The sequence below is a fragment of the Heptranchias perlo genome, chromosome 1 (assembly GCF_035084215.1).
Source record: "Heptranchias perlo isolate sHepPer1 chromosome 1, sHepPer1.hap1, whole genome shotgun sequence".
NCBI lineage: Eukaryota > Metazoa > Chordata > Chondrichthyes > Hexanchiformes > Hexanchidae > Heptranchias > Heptranchias perlo.
In genome coordinates this window covers 31,895,679-31,909,940 of record NC_090325.1, presented here as the reverse complement: position 1 = coordinate 31,909,940, position 14,262 = coordinate 31,895,679, and the positions used below count along the sequence as shown (strand labels likewise).

General features: G+C 41.5%; 1 protein-coding gene across 3 annotated transcripts in view; it reads left to right on the top strand.

Annotated features, from left to right (window-relative positions):
• Positions 1–14,262, top strand: part of dym (dymeclin) — a 412,070-nt gene that overhangs the window by 33,143 nt on the left and 364,665 nt on the right. For all 3 annotated transcript variants that reach the window (XM_067983422.1, XM_067983431.1, XM_067983440.1), the window contains exon 2: positions 2,494–2,690. In XM_067983422.1, coding sequence (XP_067839523.1) covers positions 2,551–2,690 — 140 coding nt within the window. In that variant the 5' untranslated portion in view covers positions 2,494–2,550. The remainder of the gene's footprint in view (positions 1–2,493; positions 2,691–14,262) is intronic.

Genomic DNA, 14,262 nt, shown 5'->3' with positions numbered 1-14,262 from the left:
CCTCATACGACAGCCCTGCCATCCCAGGAATCAGTCTGGTGGATCTTTGCTGCACTCCCTCTGTGGCAAGTATATCCTTTCTTAGGTAAGGAGACCAAAACTGCACACAATACTCCAGGTGTGGTCTCACCAAGGCCCTGTATAACTGCAGTAGACATCCTTGCTCCTGTACTCACATCCTCTTGCAATGAAGGCCAACATACAATTTGCCTTCCTAACTGCTTGCTGCACCTGCATGTTTGCTTTCAGTGACTGGTGTACAAGGACACCCTGGTCCCTTTGTACATCAACATTCCCCAGTCTATCGCCATTTAAATAATACTCCGCCTTTCTGTTTTTCCTTCCGAAGTGGATAACTTCACATTTATCCATGTTATACTGCACCTGCCATGTATTTGCCCACTCACTCAACTTGTCTAAATCGCCTTGAAGCCTCTTTGCATCCTCCTCACAACTCATGATCCCACCTAGTTTTGTGTCATCAGCAAACTTGGAAATATTACATTTGGTTCCCTCATCCAAATCATTGATATATATTGTGAATAGCTGGGGCCCAAGCACTGGTCCCTGCGGTACCCCACTAGTCACCGCCTGCCACCCCGAAAAAGACCCATTTATTCTTACTCTGTTTCCTGTCTATTAACCAATTTTCAATCTATGCCAGTATATTACCCACAGTCCCATGTGCTTTAATTTTGCATACTATCCTCTTATGTGGGACTTTATCAAAGGCCTTCTGAAAATCTAAATAAACCACATCCACTGGTTCTCCCTTATCTATTCTACCAGTCACATCCTCAAAAAACTCCAGTCGGTTTGTCAAACATGATTTCCCTTTCATAAATCCATGTTGACTTTGTCTAATCCTGTTGATATTTTCTAAGTGTCCTGTTATCACATCCTTTATATTAGACTCTAGCATTTTCCCTACTACTGATGATAGGCTGACCGGTCTGTAGTTCCATGTATTCTCTCCCTCCTTTTTTTAAATAGTGGGGTTACATTTGCCATCCTCCAATCTGCAGGAACTGTTCCATAATCTATAGAATTTTGGAAGATGACAACTAATTGTTAGCATTCCAATTAGAAATCATAGAAAGGATCAAATGTGCGCTGTGATTGCTAATATTTTACTCAAATTAAGATAGTTTGCTACTAGATGTCACACAAATAAACACTGTTTAATTACAGATTGTGTCCAAATACTGCATTTTTTCCTTTGACTCTCAATTCAATATTATGCTTCAAAAATTGGAGGCTAAATGGATGCTTAGTTTCAGAATTCTAGCGATAACCATTATTAGAGGGCCTATTTATTGGTTGTTTTCAAATTATGAATAAAGGATCTTTACTACCTTTCTATTTATAAATGTTGGTGCATCAGATTATTGGTTGATATTTCCTCCTCTTGTCTGCCCCTCATATTGCAGTATTCCCTGGCTAAGAAGGCAAATACTCTGCCAGGCTTCATCTAGTATATATTTTACTGTACAAATTATGTGTACATGTTCATTGACAGGGAAGTTAAATAATGGTATTCAAAAGTGAAGCATTTTGGGAGGAAGAATGAGGAGAGGCAATATAAATTAAATGTCACAATTTTAAAGGGGGTGCAGAGAGACCTGTGTTTTCAATGTACAGAAATCTTTGAAGGTGGCAGGACAAGTTGATAAAAGCTGATACAAAAGCATACGTTGGCTTTACAAATAGAAGCATGAAGTACAAAAGCAAGAAAGTTATGCCACACCTTTATAAATCACTGGTTAGGCCTCGGCTAGAATACTGTATCCAATTCTGGGTCTGACACTCAGGAAGTCAAGGCCTTGGATAGGAGATTTACCAGAATGATACCAGGGATGAGGAACTTCAGTTATGTGGAGAAACTAGAAAAGCTGGAATTTTTCTCCTTGGAGCAGAGAAGGTTAAGGGGAGATTTAATAAAGGTCTTTAAAATTATGAAGTGTTTTGATAGAATAAATTGGTAGAAACTGTTTCCACTGGCAGGAGTGTTGGTAACCATAGGACACAGATATAAGGTAATTGGCAAAAGAACTGGAGGGGAGATGAGGAGAATTTTTTTAACGCAACGAGTTGTTATGATCTGGAATGCACTGCCTGAAAGGGTGGTGGATGCAGATTCAGTAGTAACTTTCAAAAGGGAATTGAATATGTACTTGAAAAGGAAACATTTACAGGGCAATGGGGAAAGAAAGGGGGAATGGGACTAATTGGATCACTCTTTCAAAGAGCTGGCACAGGCACGTTGGGCCAAATGGCCGCCTCCTGTGCTGTAAGATTCTATGAAAAGCTGTTGTCTGTCTCATTTTATTTATTATTCTCTGACTAAAGAAACACAGTGCCAAACCCAATTAACGTGGTGTGGTACTGATTGCTTCCAATTGACCGTTGATTTATTTACAATTTTGTAGGGTAAAGGAAACAGGGATTGATAATGCATTTTTAGTAACTAGTCTGTGGTGTTTTTGCTTTCAGGTTCTAATTAAAGCAATGACGGTATAAACTGAACTGTGTACTGTGCACGAGCAGGAGATGGGTGCAAACAGCAGCAGCATTGCTGAGCTTGCAAGTAATAGTTACCTTGAACGTCTTGCTGGCACGGAAACCATCTCTGAGAATGATCCATTCTGGAATCAACTTCTGTCATTTTCCTTCACCACACCTACCAACGGGTAAGAAAACTACAGACCAATACATGGATATTACTCTATACAAATCAACCGGAAGAGCTGCAAGGTTCCTACTGAGGCCTTTTCTGGCATTTTAGTGGCCTGTTCAAATGTTGGTCAAACACTTATGCCCCTTAATTTTAACACAATATAAAATAAATTTCACTTTCATATTGTTGTCTTTGCTATCTTCAGTGGTGTTGCTTTTTCTCTAGTTTTGGTAATTCCACTTTAATCTGTAGTGAATGCAGTGTGACTCATCTGTAACAAATGAGTTTGTAGTTTTTCTGCCTCGCGCTCTGTCCGAGGATATAGCCAGAGCCTTTATGCTCACTTTATTCTGGTTCAGACTGGGCACTGACCATGGTACAGCAAAGCCACTGGTAGATCAAAACTACACAATAGCTGCATACTCAGTATTTGAACTTGCATAACTAAAATGATTTAAGTACCTTGGGATGTTTTACTAAGTTAAAGGTGCTATATAAATGCAAGTTGTTGTTGTAAAATCTTAGTTTTACTACATTACAGGCAATCACCATTTTCAATATTATAATAGTAAAGTACAACTACATTCAAGAATGATTCTGCTAAGTATTACTACCTGTGGAGTTAGTAAGACGGGGAGGGAGGCTGAGAGATGAGATGCAATAAAAGGATGAAGGTTGGCTACATTTTCACTTATATTGATGGCCTGTGTATCAAACCCCTCCTGCATTGTCTACGAGATGGCAAGTTTCTTGACCCTTTTATTTTTTTCACCCTGCTGTCTCCCAGCACCTCAGTCCATCCTGTTTTCAGGAAACATGGATGGTGTGGGACTTCTGAAGTTTGAGATAACTGCAATAGGGTTGTTGGACTTTGGAAGCTTGGGGAGGCGGGGGTGGTCCTTTGCGGGCTCTCTTCAATCTGGAAGAGAGAGCATGAAAGATTGACGTGAAGGTGGGAAGTGTGAAGGGGGAACGTGAGCAGCTGACAAAGGGGATATGAGTGGCATGAAACAAGAGAGGAAGGATGTGAAAAGTTGAGATAAGGAGATGGCTCTGAAGGGAGAACAGATGCTCAGGGAGGAAGCGAGATATATGGGTGAAAAGAGGGAGGCAAAAAGACTGACATGAAGGGAGGAAGAGAGAAGGAGCATGGAATCAGGTGGGTGGGGAGGGTGGTGCGGGGGGAGAAGCCAGATGTGGAGAGAGTTGGTAGAAGAGAAATAGAGAGTGAGGGACAAGAAGGGAGAACGTGGGAACAGAGAAACGGACTTGAAGCAAGGAAGAGGTGGACAGGAGGGAAGATGGAATTGTCGAGAAGTGAGGGTGAGACAGATGAAGGGACGTGGAAATAGAACTGAACATGGAGAGAGGGAGAACGTTGAGAAAATGTTGTCTACCACAGTGTTCTGCCCTCGATGGCACCTTTTAATGTAAAATTGTTAAATTTCTGATACCCACGTTTGTGGGTCCTGTGAGCTGTTATCGATATCACTTACTTTATGTTAAGTTTTTTTTGAAGAGTAGTGGAACAATTAAATTATAAACATGGAGGTCATTGCATAGAACTGCCTAAGGAGAAACAATTGTAAACAATTTTACAACACCAAGTTATAGTCCAGCAATTTTATTTTAAATTCACAAGCTTTCGGAGGCTACCTCCTTCCTCAGGTGAGGAAGGAGGTAGCCTCCGAAAGCTTGTGAATTTAAAATAAAATTGCTGGACTATAACTTGGTGTTGTAAAATTGTTTACAATTGTCAACCCCAGTCCATCACCGGCATCTCCACATAAGGAGAAACAGTAAAGGGGGAGGAAAAGAAAGAGGGGAAATAAACAGTGAATTGGATATATACCTGAAAAGGAAAAAAATTGCAGGGCTATGGAGAAAGAGCAGGGGAGTGGGACAAATTGGATAGTTCTTTCAAAGAGCCCGCACAGGTGAGAAGGGCTGAACGGCCTCTTTCTGTGCTCTGTGATTCTATGAAAAGTGGAGGAGGAAGTGAGTTTAATGACCACAAAAATTTCTGACTTCTGATTTTTGCTACGATTGATGTGACTTTTAACATTTTTGTAACTAATCTGTGATTTTTTTTTTGTTGTCATATATTTTAATATGATAAAATTGCAACTACAGGTATAATTCAAAGTATGATTAAATCTTTTTATTATTCTAGATTTATTACAGCATATTGACAGCCCAGCAAATATAGACATTATTTATGTGACCTTTTGGTTTTGAGCTTATTGGATTTTTGATTATTCACAAAATGTTACTTGCTTCAATCTTAATTTGTTCCAGTGATAAGGGGAACTTTTCTGGGGAGTGTTGTGCTTAACCTCGTTTGCAATTTTCAGATTCATTTTATAGTTAGCATTTTGAGTGTATCTCCCAGAAGGGTCCAGAAATAATTTTTCAGTATGTTTGTTTGGGAGATTGTTTCCTTTTATACCTTCTCGAGAAGACACTGGCTTGTGTTGACATATGATTCCTTGGGTACCTCAACCAAGTGCTCATTCTCCATGTGAATCTATTCAACCATCAGATGCTGAGCTTGATCCTTTCCTCGACTGATGTCCACACAAATGCACTTTTCAGCTAGTGTTATTGTGTGGCGACCAGCAGCAACTTTTTTTCCCCCTTTCTAACTTTTTTTTCCCCCTTTCCCAGCTCTACAGAGGCTAGTTGTGATCCTGGAGCCACTCTGGCTAAGATCAGCTAACGCATCACAGATCAGGAATTAATCCTGCTATCTTCTAATCTGTATTGCTCAGCTGCAGACATTAAGTGTTAGCTTGGCTCATTTCATAGCACTCTTGCCTCTGAGTCAGTAGGTTGTGGGTTCACGCATCACTCCAGATCTTGAGCACGTAATCCACACTGACATTTCAGTGCAGTACTGAGGGAATGCTGTATTGTTGGAGGTGTTGTCTTTTGGATGTGATATTAAACCGACCCTCCATCTGCCTGTTCAGGTGGACATTAAAGGTCCCATGGCCTTTGGGTTTTTGGAATTTTCCATTCAATTTTCTCTGCAATCAGGTGTGCCCAATCGCATACAACTAGAATTTTGGAAATAAAATAAATGTAGAAATCATATTCAAAATATGGAAATCATATTAAACAGAACAAAGTGTGACTTGCCATGCTTTAAATTTGGAAATATATTTTTAAAATTACTGAAAATTTTTGTATTCTGCAACAAGAATGTTACATCCAGCCCAATGTATCCTAACCAAACATTGCATATCCTTCAATTAAAATTGGTACCAAACTTCCAAAACAAATCTTCAAACTTAATGCAAAAATTTCCTGTAGCATTATATATAATCTTTTACCATCGTGTGAGGTATTAAGGGAGAAGGTAAACTGTAGAAGAAGGTACATTCACTTCAGGCTCTAGGGTGAGTTCCTTTTAAAAGGCATGATGCTTTCACTGATGCCAGAATGACTGGTGTAGCTACTGAGCAATATGATCATTTGAAAATTTGTAGCTAGAGGAATGCAACGAGAATGAGGCTGTTGTATGTAGTCGTTCAATGCATGGATAGCCAGAAGAGGGCACTCATGTTCTTGATTTGTACTTTGTTCAAGCCAGTAGATACGGATTTCATCAGTGACTATTTAGATACTACTCATGATCATCTCAAAATAATTATGCATTAGTATTCTATAAATGAAAAAATTGCTACTGTGAATGATGTGTGTATGCCCTGTGTAAAGAACAACCTGTGAATTACCTCTGGTTCAGATTATGTTGTAAACTGGGAGAGCGAATTTAGATGATGTATATATTTTCTTCTTCCTCCCCCTGAAGGCTCTAACTCATACTAGGGTGCAGTTCCATGAATGTTGGCAACTTGTTCATTTCTGCAGGCTGTTGAGGGTGGGCATGATCCTGTCCTCACCTGACATCCACAAACATGACCTTCCAGCAGGGGGTCACCGGATTGTGCTTAGGGGAAACCTTTTGATTTTTCTTCTCCTTCCAACCCCCTGCCCCCAACCTTGGCTCAGGGGTATTGAGGCCAGTTGCGGCACCCATACTTGCCCTAGCTGAGATCAGCTAACTTATTACAGACTAAAAATCGAACCTGGAACCTTCTGGTATATATGGCTTGGTGCTGTAACATACTGTGTGGTGTGGTCACCCACTATGCCTTCTGCGAAGCTATTGAAGATTTATCATTTGGACTTCATGAGTAAATTGCGGTCTTGAACTCAGACCAATACGTCAAAAAAATATATATATTTGTATATATTCATAGTTTCAGATATTGCTTAGCCATGATTTTTTTTAGGCTGACAAAAGCCTGACCGTGTGTATGTCAACAGTCGGTAGACTTGATCCCTGTTCATGTGTGATCGTTGAAAAACTAATTACCAAGGCATCATTACTGCGAATTTAGTTTTGGTGAAATTTACAGCTTATAGGGGAAATTAATACTGTGTCTGGAACATCCCTATAGCCCACTACAAATTACATTTCCAATAGACCTTCAACAATATCACAAAAGAATACAACACCCTTCTGTGACTGCACTGAGTATCTGTAGCTATCAGAAATTGGCAAGAAATCGTGGAACTTTTACAACTAACGAGTAAATGTTAACTCCTAGATCCATGCAACGTACCTTAAAGGCTTATAATTTAATCTGGATGTTTTATCTGAACTCCTCAATTGGGTGCTGCCTTGTTGTCTTTGTCACATGCATGTGTATACAGTGTATTGTGTAGTAGACTTGCACTTTAGAATTCCACCCTGAAGCTAGTTTTCCAGAACTGGTAGCTATCTATTTTACAGCAGGCATAACATGGACCAATGAGTTGGAGTTAAGTGGGGAATCCCATTAAGTACATTTGCTTCTTTGCACCACAATTAAGGGAACTTCATTTATTTGACTCCTTATACAGTGATTGAGACTTTTTTTTGTTATCTTTTTTGCCTCCCTTCCCCAAATCAAATCTCAGAGCATTAGTTAGTTTACTGAGTATCTTTTGACTGTTTTGTGTTGCTCTATATCGTGCAGGAGTATGGAAAGAAACAAAGAACTTGCATTTATAAAGTGCCTTTCACATCCTCAGGACGTCCTAAAGCGCTTCACAGCCAATAAATTACTTTTGAAGTGTTCTCATTGTTGTTATGTAGGCAAACGCGGCTGCCAATTTGTGCACTGCTATATCCCAGAAACAGAAACTGTAATGTATTTGCTTTATGGATGGGGAGGAAGAGGTTTGCAGGGAAGAGCAAGATCATCGATGTTGAACCTGTTGCTGCAGTTCATTAAAGTTAAAAAACATGTCTAGGCTTTCCTGGAGTGACATTAGAGGCCAGCAATAATAAGACATGGGTATTGCAATGTTTGTGTCTAAGGCATAGTCATCCTTATAAAAACATTCAGAGAACGGCATGGATGCCACAAATTTTTCCCACACTTTGACTGGAAACCTGAGCTTAGTTTTTACAGATTTTCCATAGTGTTCTCAGCGCTGGCTGTTTGACACCAGCAGTAATTTATCAGTGATTGTACAGCAAGACTCCAGTGGGTGGAGAGCCTTTGACCTAGCCCAAAACAAATATAACCGTTTGCTGTGTTGTAGTTAATGATCCACTTATCAGAGGTCAGGTACAGAGAAATATAATTTTGATTTGTCTTTGAGTGATGTGATGTAATTCCACAGAATTCAACTTCAGCAGAAATATTGAGGAAATGGAAAATGATTAGACTGTTGACATCTCATATTCTAGTCTTTTCCTTAATATGACCTTTAAACTTGGTAGAAATGAATCTCTATTTTGCTGCTTGAATTTTTGGCCGAAATTACACAAAAGGAAAATGTGTTTCATAACACTCCATTGCAGTATTATTTGTGTACGTGTGTTTTTACTCCTCAGTGAAACACACCTGAGATGCTTTGCTATGATAAAGATGCTACATAAGCTAAGTGGTTGTTGTAGTCCATACTGAGAATTGAAATTTTATTTTTCTGGTCTCTAGTGTTTGCGCAACGCAGAAAGATTAAAATCAGAGCAATAGTTTAACATGCAGCTTTATGTCTGGTGCAGCAACAACAACTTGCTTTTATATAGTGCCTTTAAAGTAGGAATAAGTCCCAAGGCCCTTTATAGGAGCATAAACAGACAAAAATTGACACTGAGCCAAAGAACAAGATATTAGTAGGGGTGATTAAGGGCTTGATCAAAGTCGTGGATTATAAGGAGGGTCTTAAAGGGGGAGCGAGAGAGTTGGCGAGGCAGGGAGGTTCAGTGAGGGTATTTCAGAGCTTAGGGAATGTAGGTCAGTGAGCACAGGTGTGATGGGTGCCCGGGACTTGGTGTGGGTTCGGATAGGGGCAGCAGAGTTTTGGATGAGCTCAAGTTTACGGACGATGGAAGATGGGCAGCCTGCCAAAAGAGCATTGGAATAGTCGGGCCTGGGAGTAACAACGGCATGGATGAGGGTTTCAGCAGCAGATGAGCCGAGGTAGGGGTGGAGAGGGGCGATGTTACGGAGGTGGAAGTCTTTGTGGTGGAGAGAATATGCGGTCGGAAGCTCAGCTTTGGGTCAAATAGGAAGCCGAAGTTGCGAGCAGTCTGGTTCAGCCTGAGACAGTGTCCAGGGAGGGAGGTTGAATCGGTGGTGAGGGAGTGAAGTTTGTGGTGGGGTAGAAGACAATGGCTTTGATCTTCCCAATGTTTAATTGGAGGAAATTGTGGCTCAACTAGGACTGGATGTTGGACAAGCAGGCTGACAACATAGGGGCAGTAGAAGGGTTGCGAGAGGTGGTGGTGAGGTAGAAACGGGTCTTGTTGGCGTAAATGTGAAACCTGACATCATGTCTTCAGATGATGTCACCAAGGGAGGGGCAGCGTGTATATGACAAATATGAGGGAGCCAAGGATAGTTCCTTGGGGGACTCCAGCGATAACTGTGTGGGACAGGAAGAGGAGCCACTGCAGCAGCTTCTATGGCTACAACCAGTTGGGAAGATTGGAACTAGGTGAGGACAGTCCCACAACAGAGGAGAGGCGTTGGAGGAGGATGGCGTGGTCGATCTTGTCAAAGTCTGCAGAGAGGTCGAGAAGGATGTGGAAGGATAATGCACTGCAGTCACAGAGGATGTCGTTTTTGACTTTGATTGAGGTTGTTTCAGTGCTATGGCAGTGGCGGAAACCGAATTGCAGAGGTTCAAACATGGATTTGGAGGCAAAATCCATGATTTGGGAGGTGACAACATGTTCGAGGACTTGAGAGGAAAGGGAGGTTGGAGATGGGGTGATAGTTTGCAAGGACAGCGGGATTGAGGGTGGGCTTTTTGAGAAGGGGGGTGATGATGGCAGATTTGAAAGGGAAAGTTACAGGGCAGGGAACAGTTTACAATGTTGGCTAACGTGGGGGCTAGGAAGGGAAGTTGGGTGGTCAGCAGTTTTGTAGAAATCAGGTCGAGAGAGCAGGAGGTGGGTTTCATGGACTTGAGCTCAGAGGCCAGATTGGAGAGAGACTAGAGAAAGATGCAGGTTCAGGGCAAGTGGATGGACAAAACTATAGCAGATGGAGTTCAATGTGAGAAGGTGTGAGGTCACCACTTTGTATGCAAGAAAGATAAATTGGAGTATTTTCTTAATGGGAAGAGGGACTAGGAGCTGGGGAAGAGTAAATGAATTTAGGTGTCAATATACACATCACAAAAAGCTCATGCACATGTACAAAAAGCAGTCAAGAAGGCTAATGGAATTTTGGCCTTTATCTCAAGGGGGTTGGAATTCAAAAGTGAAGTGATGCCTCAGTTGTATAGAGCCTTGGTCACACCCCTTCTGAAGTATTGTGTTCACTTTTGGGCACCGCACCTCAGGAAAGATAGATTGGCTTTGGAGGGGGTACACTTTCACCAGAATGATATTGGGGGTTAAAGGGTTAAATTACGAGGTCAGGTTGCATTAACTTGATTTGTATTCCCTTGAGCTTAAAAGGTTGAGGGGTGCTCTAATTGAGGTATTTAAAATGCCAAAATGATAGGGTAGATATAGAGAAACTATTTCCTCTGGTGGGGGAATCCAGAACAAGAGGCCATAATCTTAAAATTAGAGCTCGGCCAGTTAGGAGTGAAATCAAGAAGCCTTTTTTTCACACAAAGGATAGTGGAAATCTGGAACATTCTCCCCAAAAGGCTGGGTCAATTGAAATTTTCAAGACCGAGATTGATAGATTTTTGTTAGGTAAGGGTATCAAAGGTATCTGGAGAAAACACTGGTAAATGGAGTTGAGGTACAGATCAGCCATGATCTAATAGAACGGTGGAACAGGCTCGAGGGGCAGAATGGCCTATTCCTGTTCCTGTGTACCCTGATGCTTAAATTGAAAATCCTCACCTAGTCTTCAAAGCCCTTCATGGCTGCGCCCAGCCCTATTTTTGCAATCTCCTCCCACGGTCTTTGGTCCTCTAACTGACCTTTGCCCTCCCGTTGGGTGGCAGATCCTTCAGCCACCTTGACTTTCTGGAAAACGCTCCTTAAACCTCACCAGATCTCTACAACTTTAAAAACTCTTAAAAACAATGTTTTACACCAAGTTGTCGATCAGGTCACCTAACGCCTACACTGTTTGACCCTTTATATATTTTTTTCTCTTTCTTCCCCGCCCCCCATTGCCACAAAATGCCGTGGATCATTTTTATTATGTTAAATGCACAATGTTAATGCAAGGTTTTGCTCAGTTTTTGGTAACATTTTTTGCTATAGAAATTACAGACTTTCTCCACCCCGCAAACGGTTATTAGATTCATGAAACTTAGACTTAACAAACCATTAGAGAAGTTAAGAATCATAGATTTTTACATAAATTTCCTTTTGAACTACCCCTGTAATGATAACTAACTGTGTTGCGCATGAACAAGATAGAATGCAAGAGCTTCAGAACAACCCCCTGCAGTGCTAGAAAAGCTGATAGCATTGTACGTGTCAGTAAGGTTACATCATGCCAGATAGAATCAGCTGTGGGCTGCTCTGCGATCCCTGTGAATACTGTTCTTGAGCTGGCTGATAGGTGCACAGGAGCAGCTGGGTGAAACATAGAAAATCGGAGCAAGCGTAGGCCATTTGGCCCTTCGGGTCTGCTCCGCCATTCAAAATGTTCATGGCTGATTGTCTAACTCAGTACCCTGTTCCCGCATTTTCCCCATATCCCTTGATCCCTTGATCCCTTTAGCATTAAGAAATATATCTCTCTCTTTCTTGAATACATCTAATGACTTGGCCTCCACTGCCTTCTGTGGTAGAGAATTCCATAGGTTCACCACCCTCTGAGTGAAGAAATTTCTCCTCATCTCGGTTCTAAATGGCATACCCCGTATCCTGAGACTGTGACCCCTGGTTCTGGACTCCCCAGCCAACGGGAACATCCTCCCTGCGTCTAGTCCTGTTAGAATTTTATTTGTTTCGATGAGATCACCTCTCGTTCTTCTAAACTCTAGTGAATATAGGCCTAGTCGACCCAATCTCTCCTCATACGCCAGTCCTGCCATTCCAGGAATCAGTCTGGTAAACCTTCGTTGCGCTCCCTCCATGGCAAGGACCTCCTTCCTCGGATAAGGAGACCAAAACTGCACATAATAGTCCAGATGTAGTCTCACCAAGGCCCTGTATAGCTGCAGTAAGACATCCCTGCTCCTGTACTCAAATCCTCTTGCAATGAAGGCCAACATACCATTCGCCTTCCTAACTGCTTGCTGCACCTGAATGCTCGCTTTCAGCGACTGGTGTACAAGGACACCCAGGTCTCGTTGCACCTCCCCTTTTCCCAATCTATCACCATTCAGATAATCTGCTTTTCTGTTTTTACAACCAAAGTGGATAACCTGCATCTACCATGTTCTTGCCCACTCACCCAACTTGACTAAATCACATTGGAGCCTCTTTGCATCCTCCTCACAGCTCACATTCCACCCCAGCTTTGTGTCGTCTGCAAACTTGGAAATGTTACATTTAGTTCCCGCATCCAAATCATTGATATATGTTGTGAATATCTGGGGCCCAAGCACTGATCCCTGCGGTACCCCACTAGTCACTGCCTGCCACCCGGAAAAAGACCTGTTTATTCCTACTCTCCGTTTCCTGTCTGTCAACCAATTCTCAATCCATGCCAGTATATTCCCCCCCAATCCCATGTGCTTTAAATTTGGACACTAACCTCTTGTGTGGGACCTTATCAAAAGCCTTCTGAAAATCCAAATATACCACATCCACTGGTTCTCCCTTATCTATTCTACTGGTTACATCCTCAAAAAACTCCAGTAAATTGGTTAAGCATGATTTCCCTTTCGTGAACCCATGCTGACTTTGTCCAATCCCGTTAATGCCCTCCAAGTGTTCTGTTATCACATCTTTTATAATAGACTCTAGCATTTTCCCCACTACTGATGTTAGGCTAACTGGACTGTAATCCCCTATTTTTCTCTCCCTCCTTTTCTAAATAGTGGGGGTTACATTTGCCACCCTCCAATCTGTAGGAGTTCCAGAGTCTATAGAATTTTGGAAGATGATCACCAATGCATCCACTATTTCCAGGGCTACTTCCTTTAGAACTCTGGGATGTAGATTATCAGGCCCTGGGGATTTGTCAGCCTTTAGCCCCATTAATTTCCCTAGCACTTTTTTTTACTAATACTGGTTTCCTTCAGTTCCTCCCTCTCACAAGACCCTTGGTTCCCTAACATTTCTGGCAGGTTATTTGTGTCCTCCTTTGTGAAGACAGAACCGAAGTATGTGTTTAATTGTTCTGCCATTTCTTTTTATCCCCCATTATAATTTCCCCCATTTCTGACTGTAAGGGACCTACATTTGTCTTCACCAATCTTTTTCTCTTGACATATTTATAGAAGCTTTTACAGTCAGTTTTTATGTTCCCTGTTAGTTTACTCTCATACTCTATTTTTCCCCTCTTAATCAATCTTTGTCCTCCTTTGCTGAATTCTGAACTGCTCCCAATCTTCAGGCTTGCCGCTTTTTCTGGCAATTTTATATGTCTCCTCCTCGGATCTAATACTATCCCTAATTTCTTTTGTAAGCCACAGTTGAGCCACCTTTCCTGTTTTATTTTTGCGCCAGACAGGAATGAATAATTGTTGTAATTCCTGCACATGTTCTTTAAATATTAGCCATTGCCAATCCACCGTCATCCCTTTTAGTAAAGTTCCCCAATCTATCATAGCCAACTCGCACCTCATACTTTTGTAATTTCCTTTATTTAGATTCAGGACCCAAGTTTCGGATTCAACTATTTCACTCTCCATCATAATGAGGAATTCTATCGTGTTTTGGTCGCTCTTCCCTAAGGGACCCGCACAACAAGGTTGTTAATTAATCTTTTCTCATTGCACAATACCCAGTCTAGGATCGCCTGTTCTCTAGTTGGTTCCTCAACGTATTGGTCTAGAAAACCATCAAGTACACACTCCAGGAATTCCTCCCCCACAGTATTATTGCTAATTTGGTTTGACCAATCTATATGTAGATTAAAGACACCTATGATTATAGTTGTACCCTTCTTGTGTGCATCTCTAATTTCCTGTTTAATGCCCTCCTCTACATC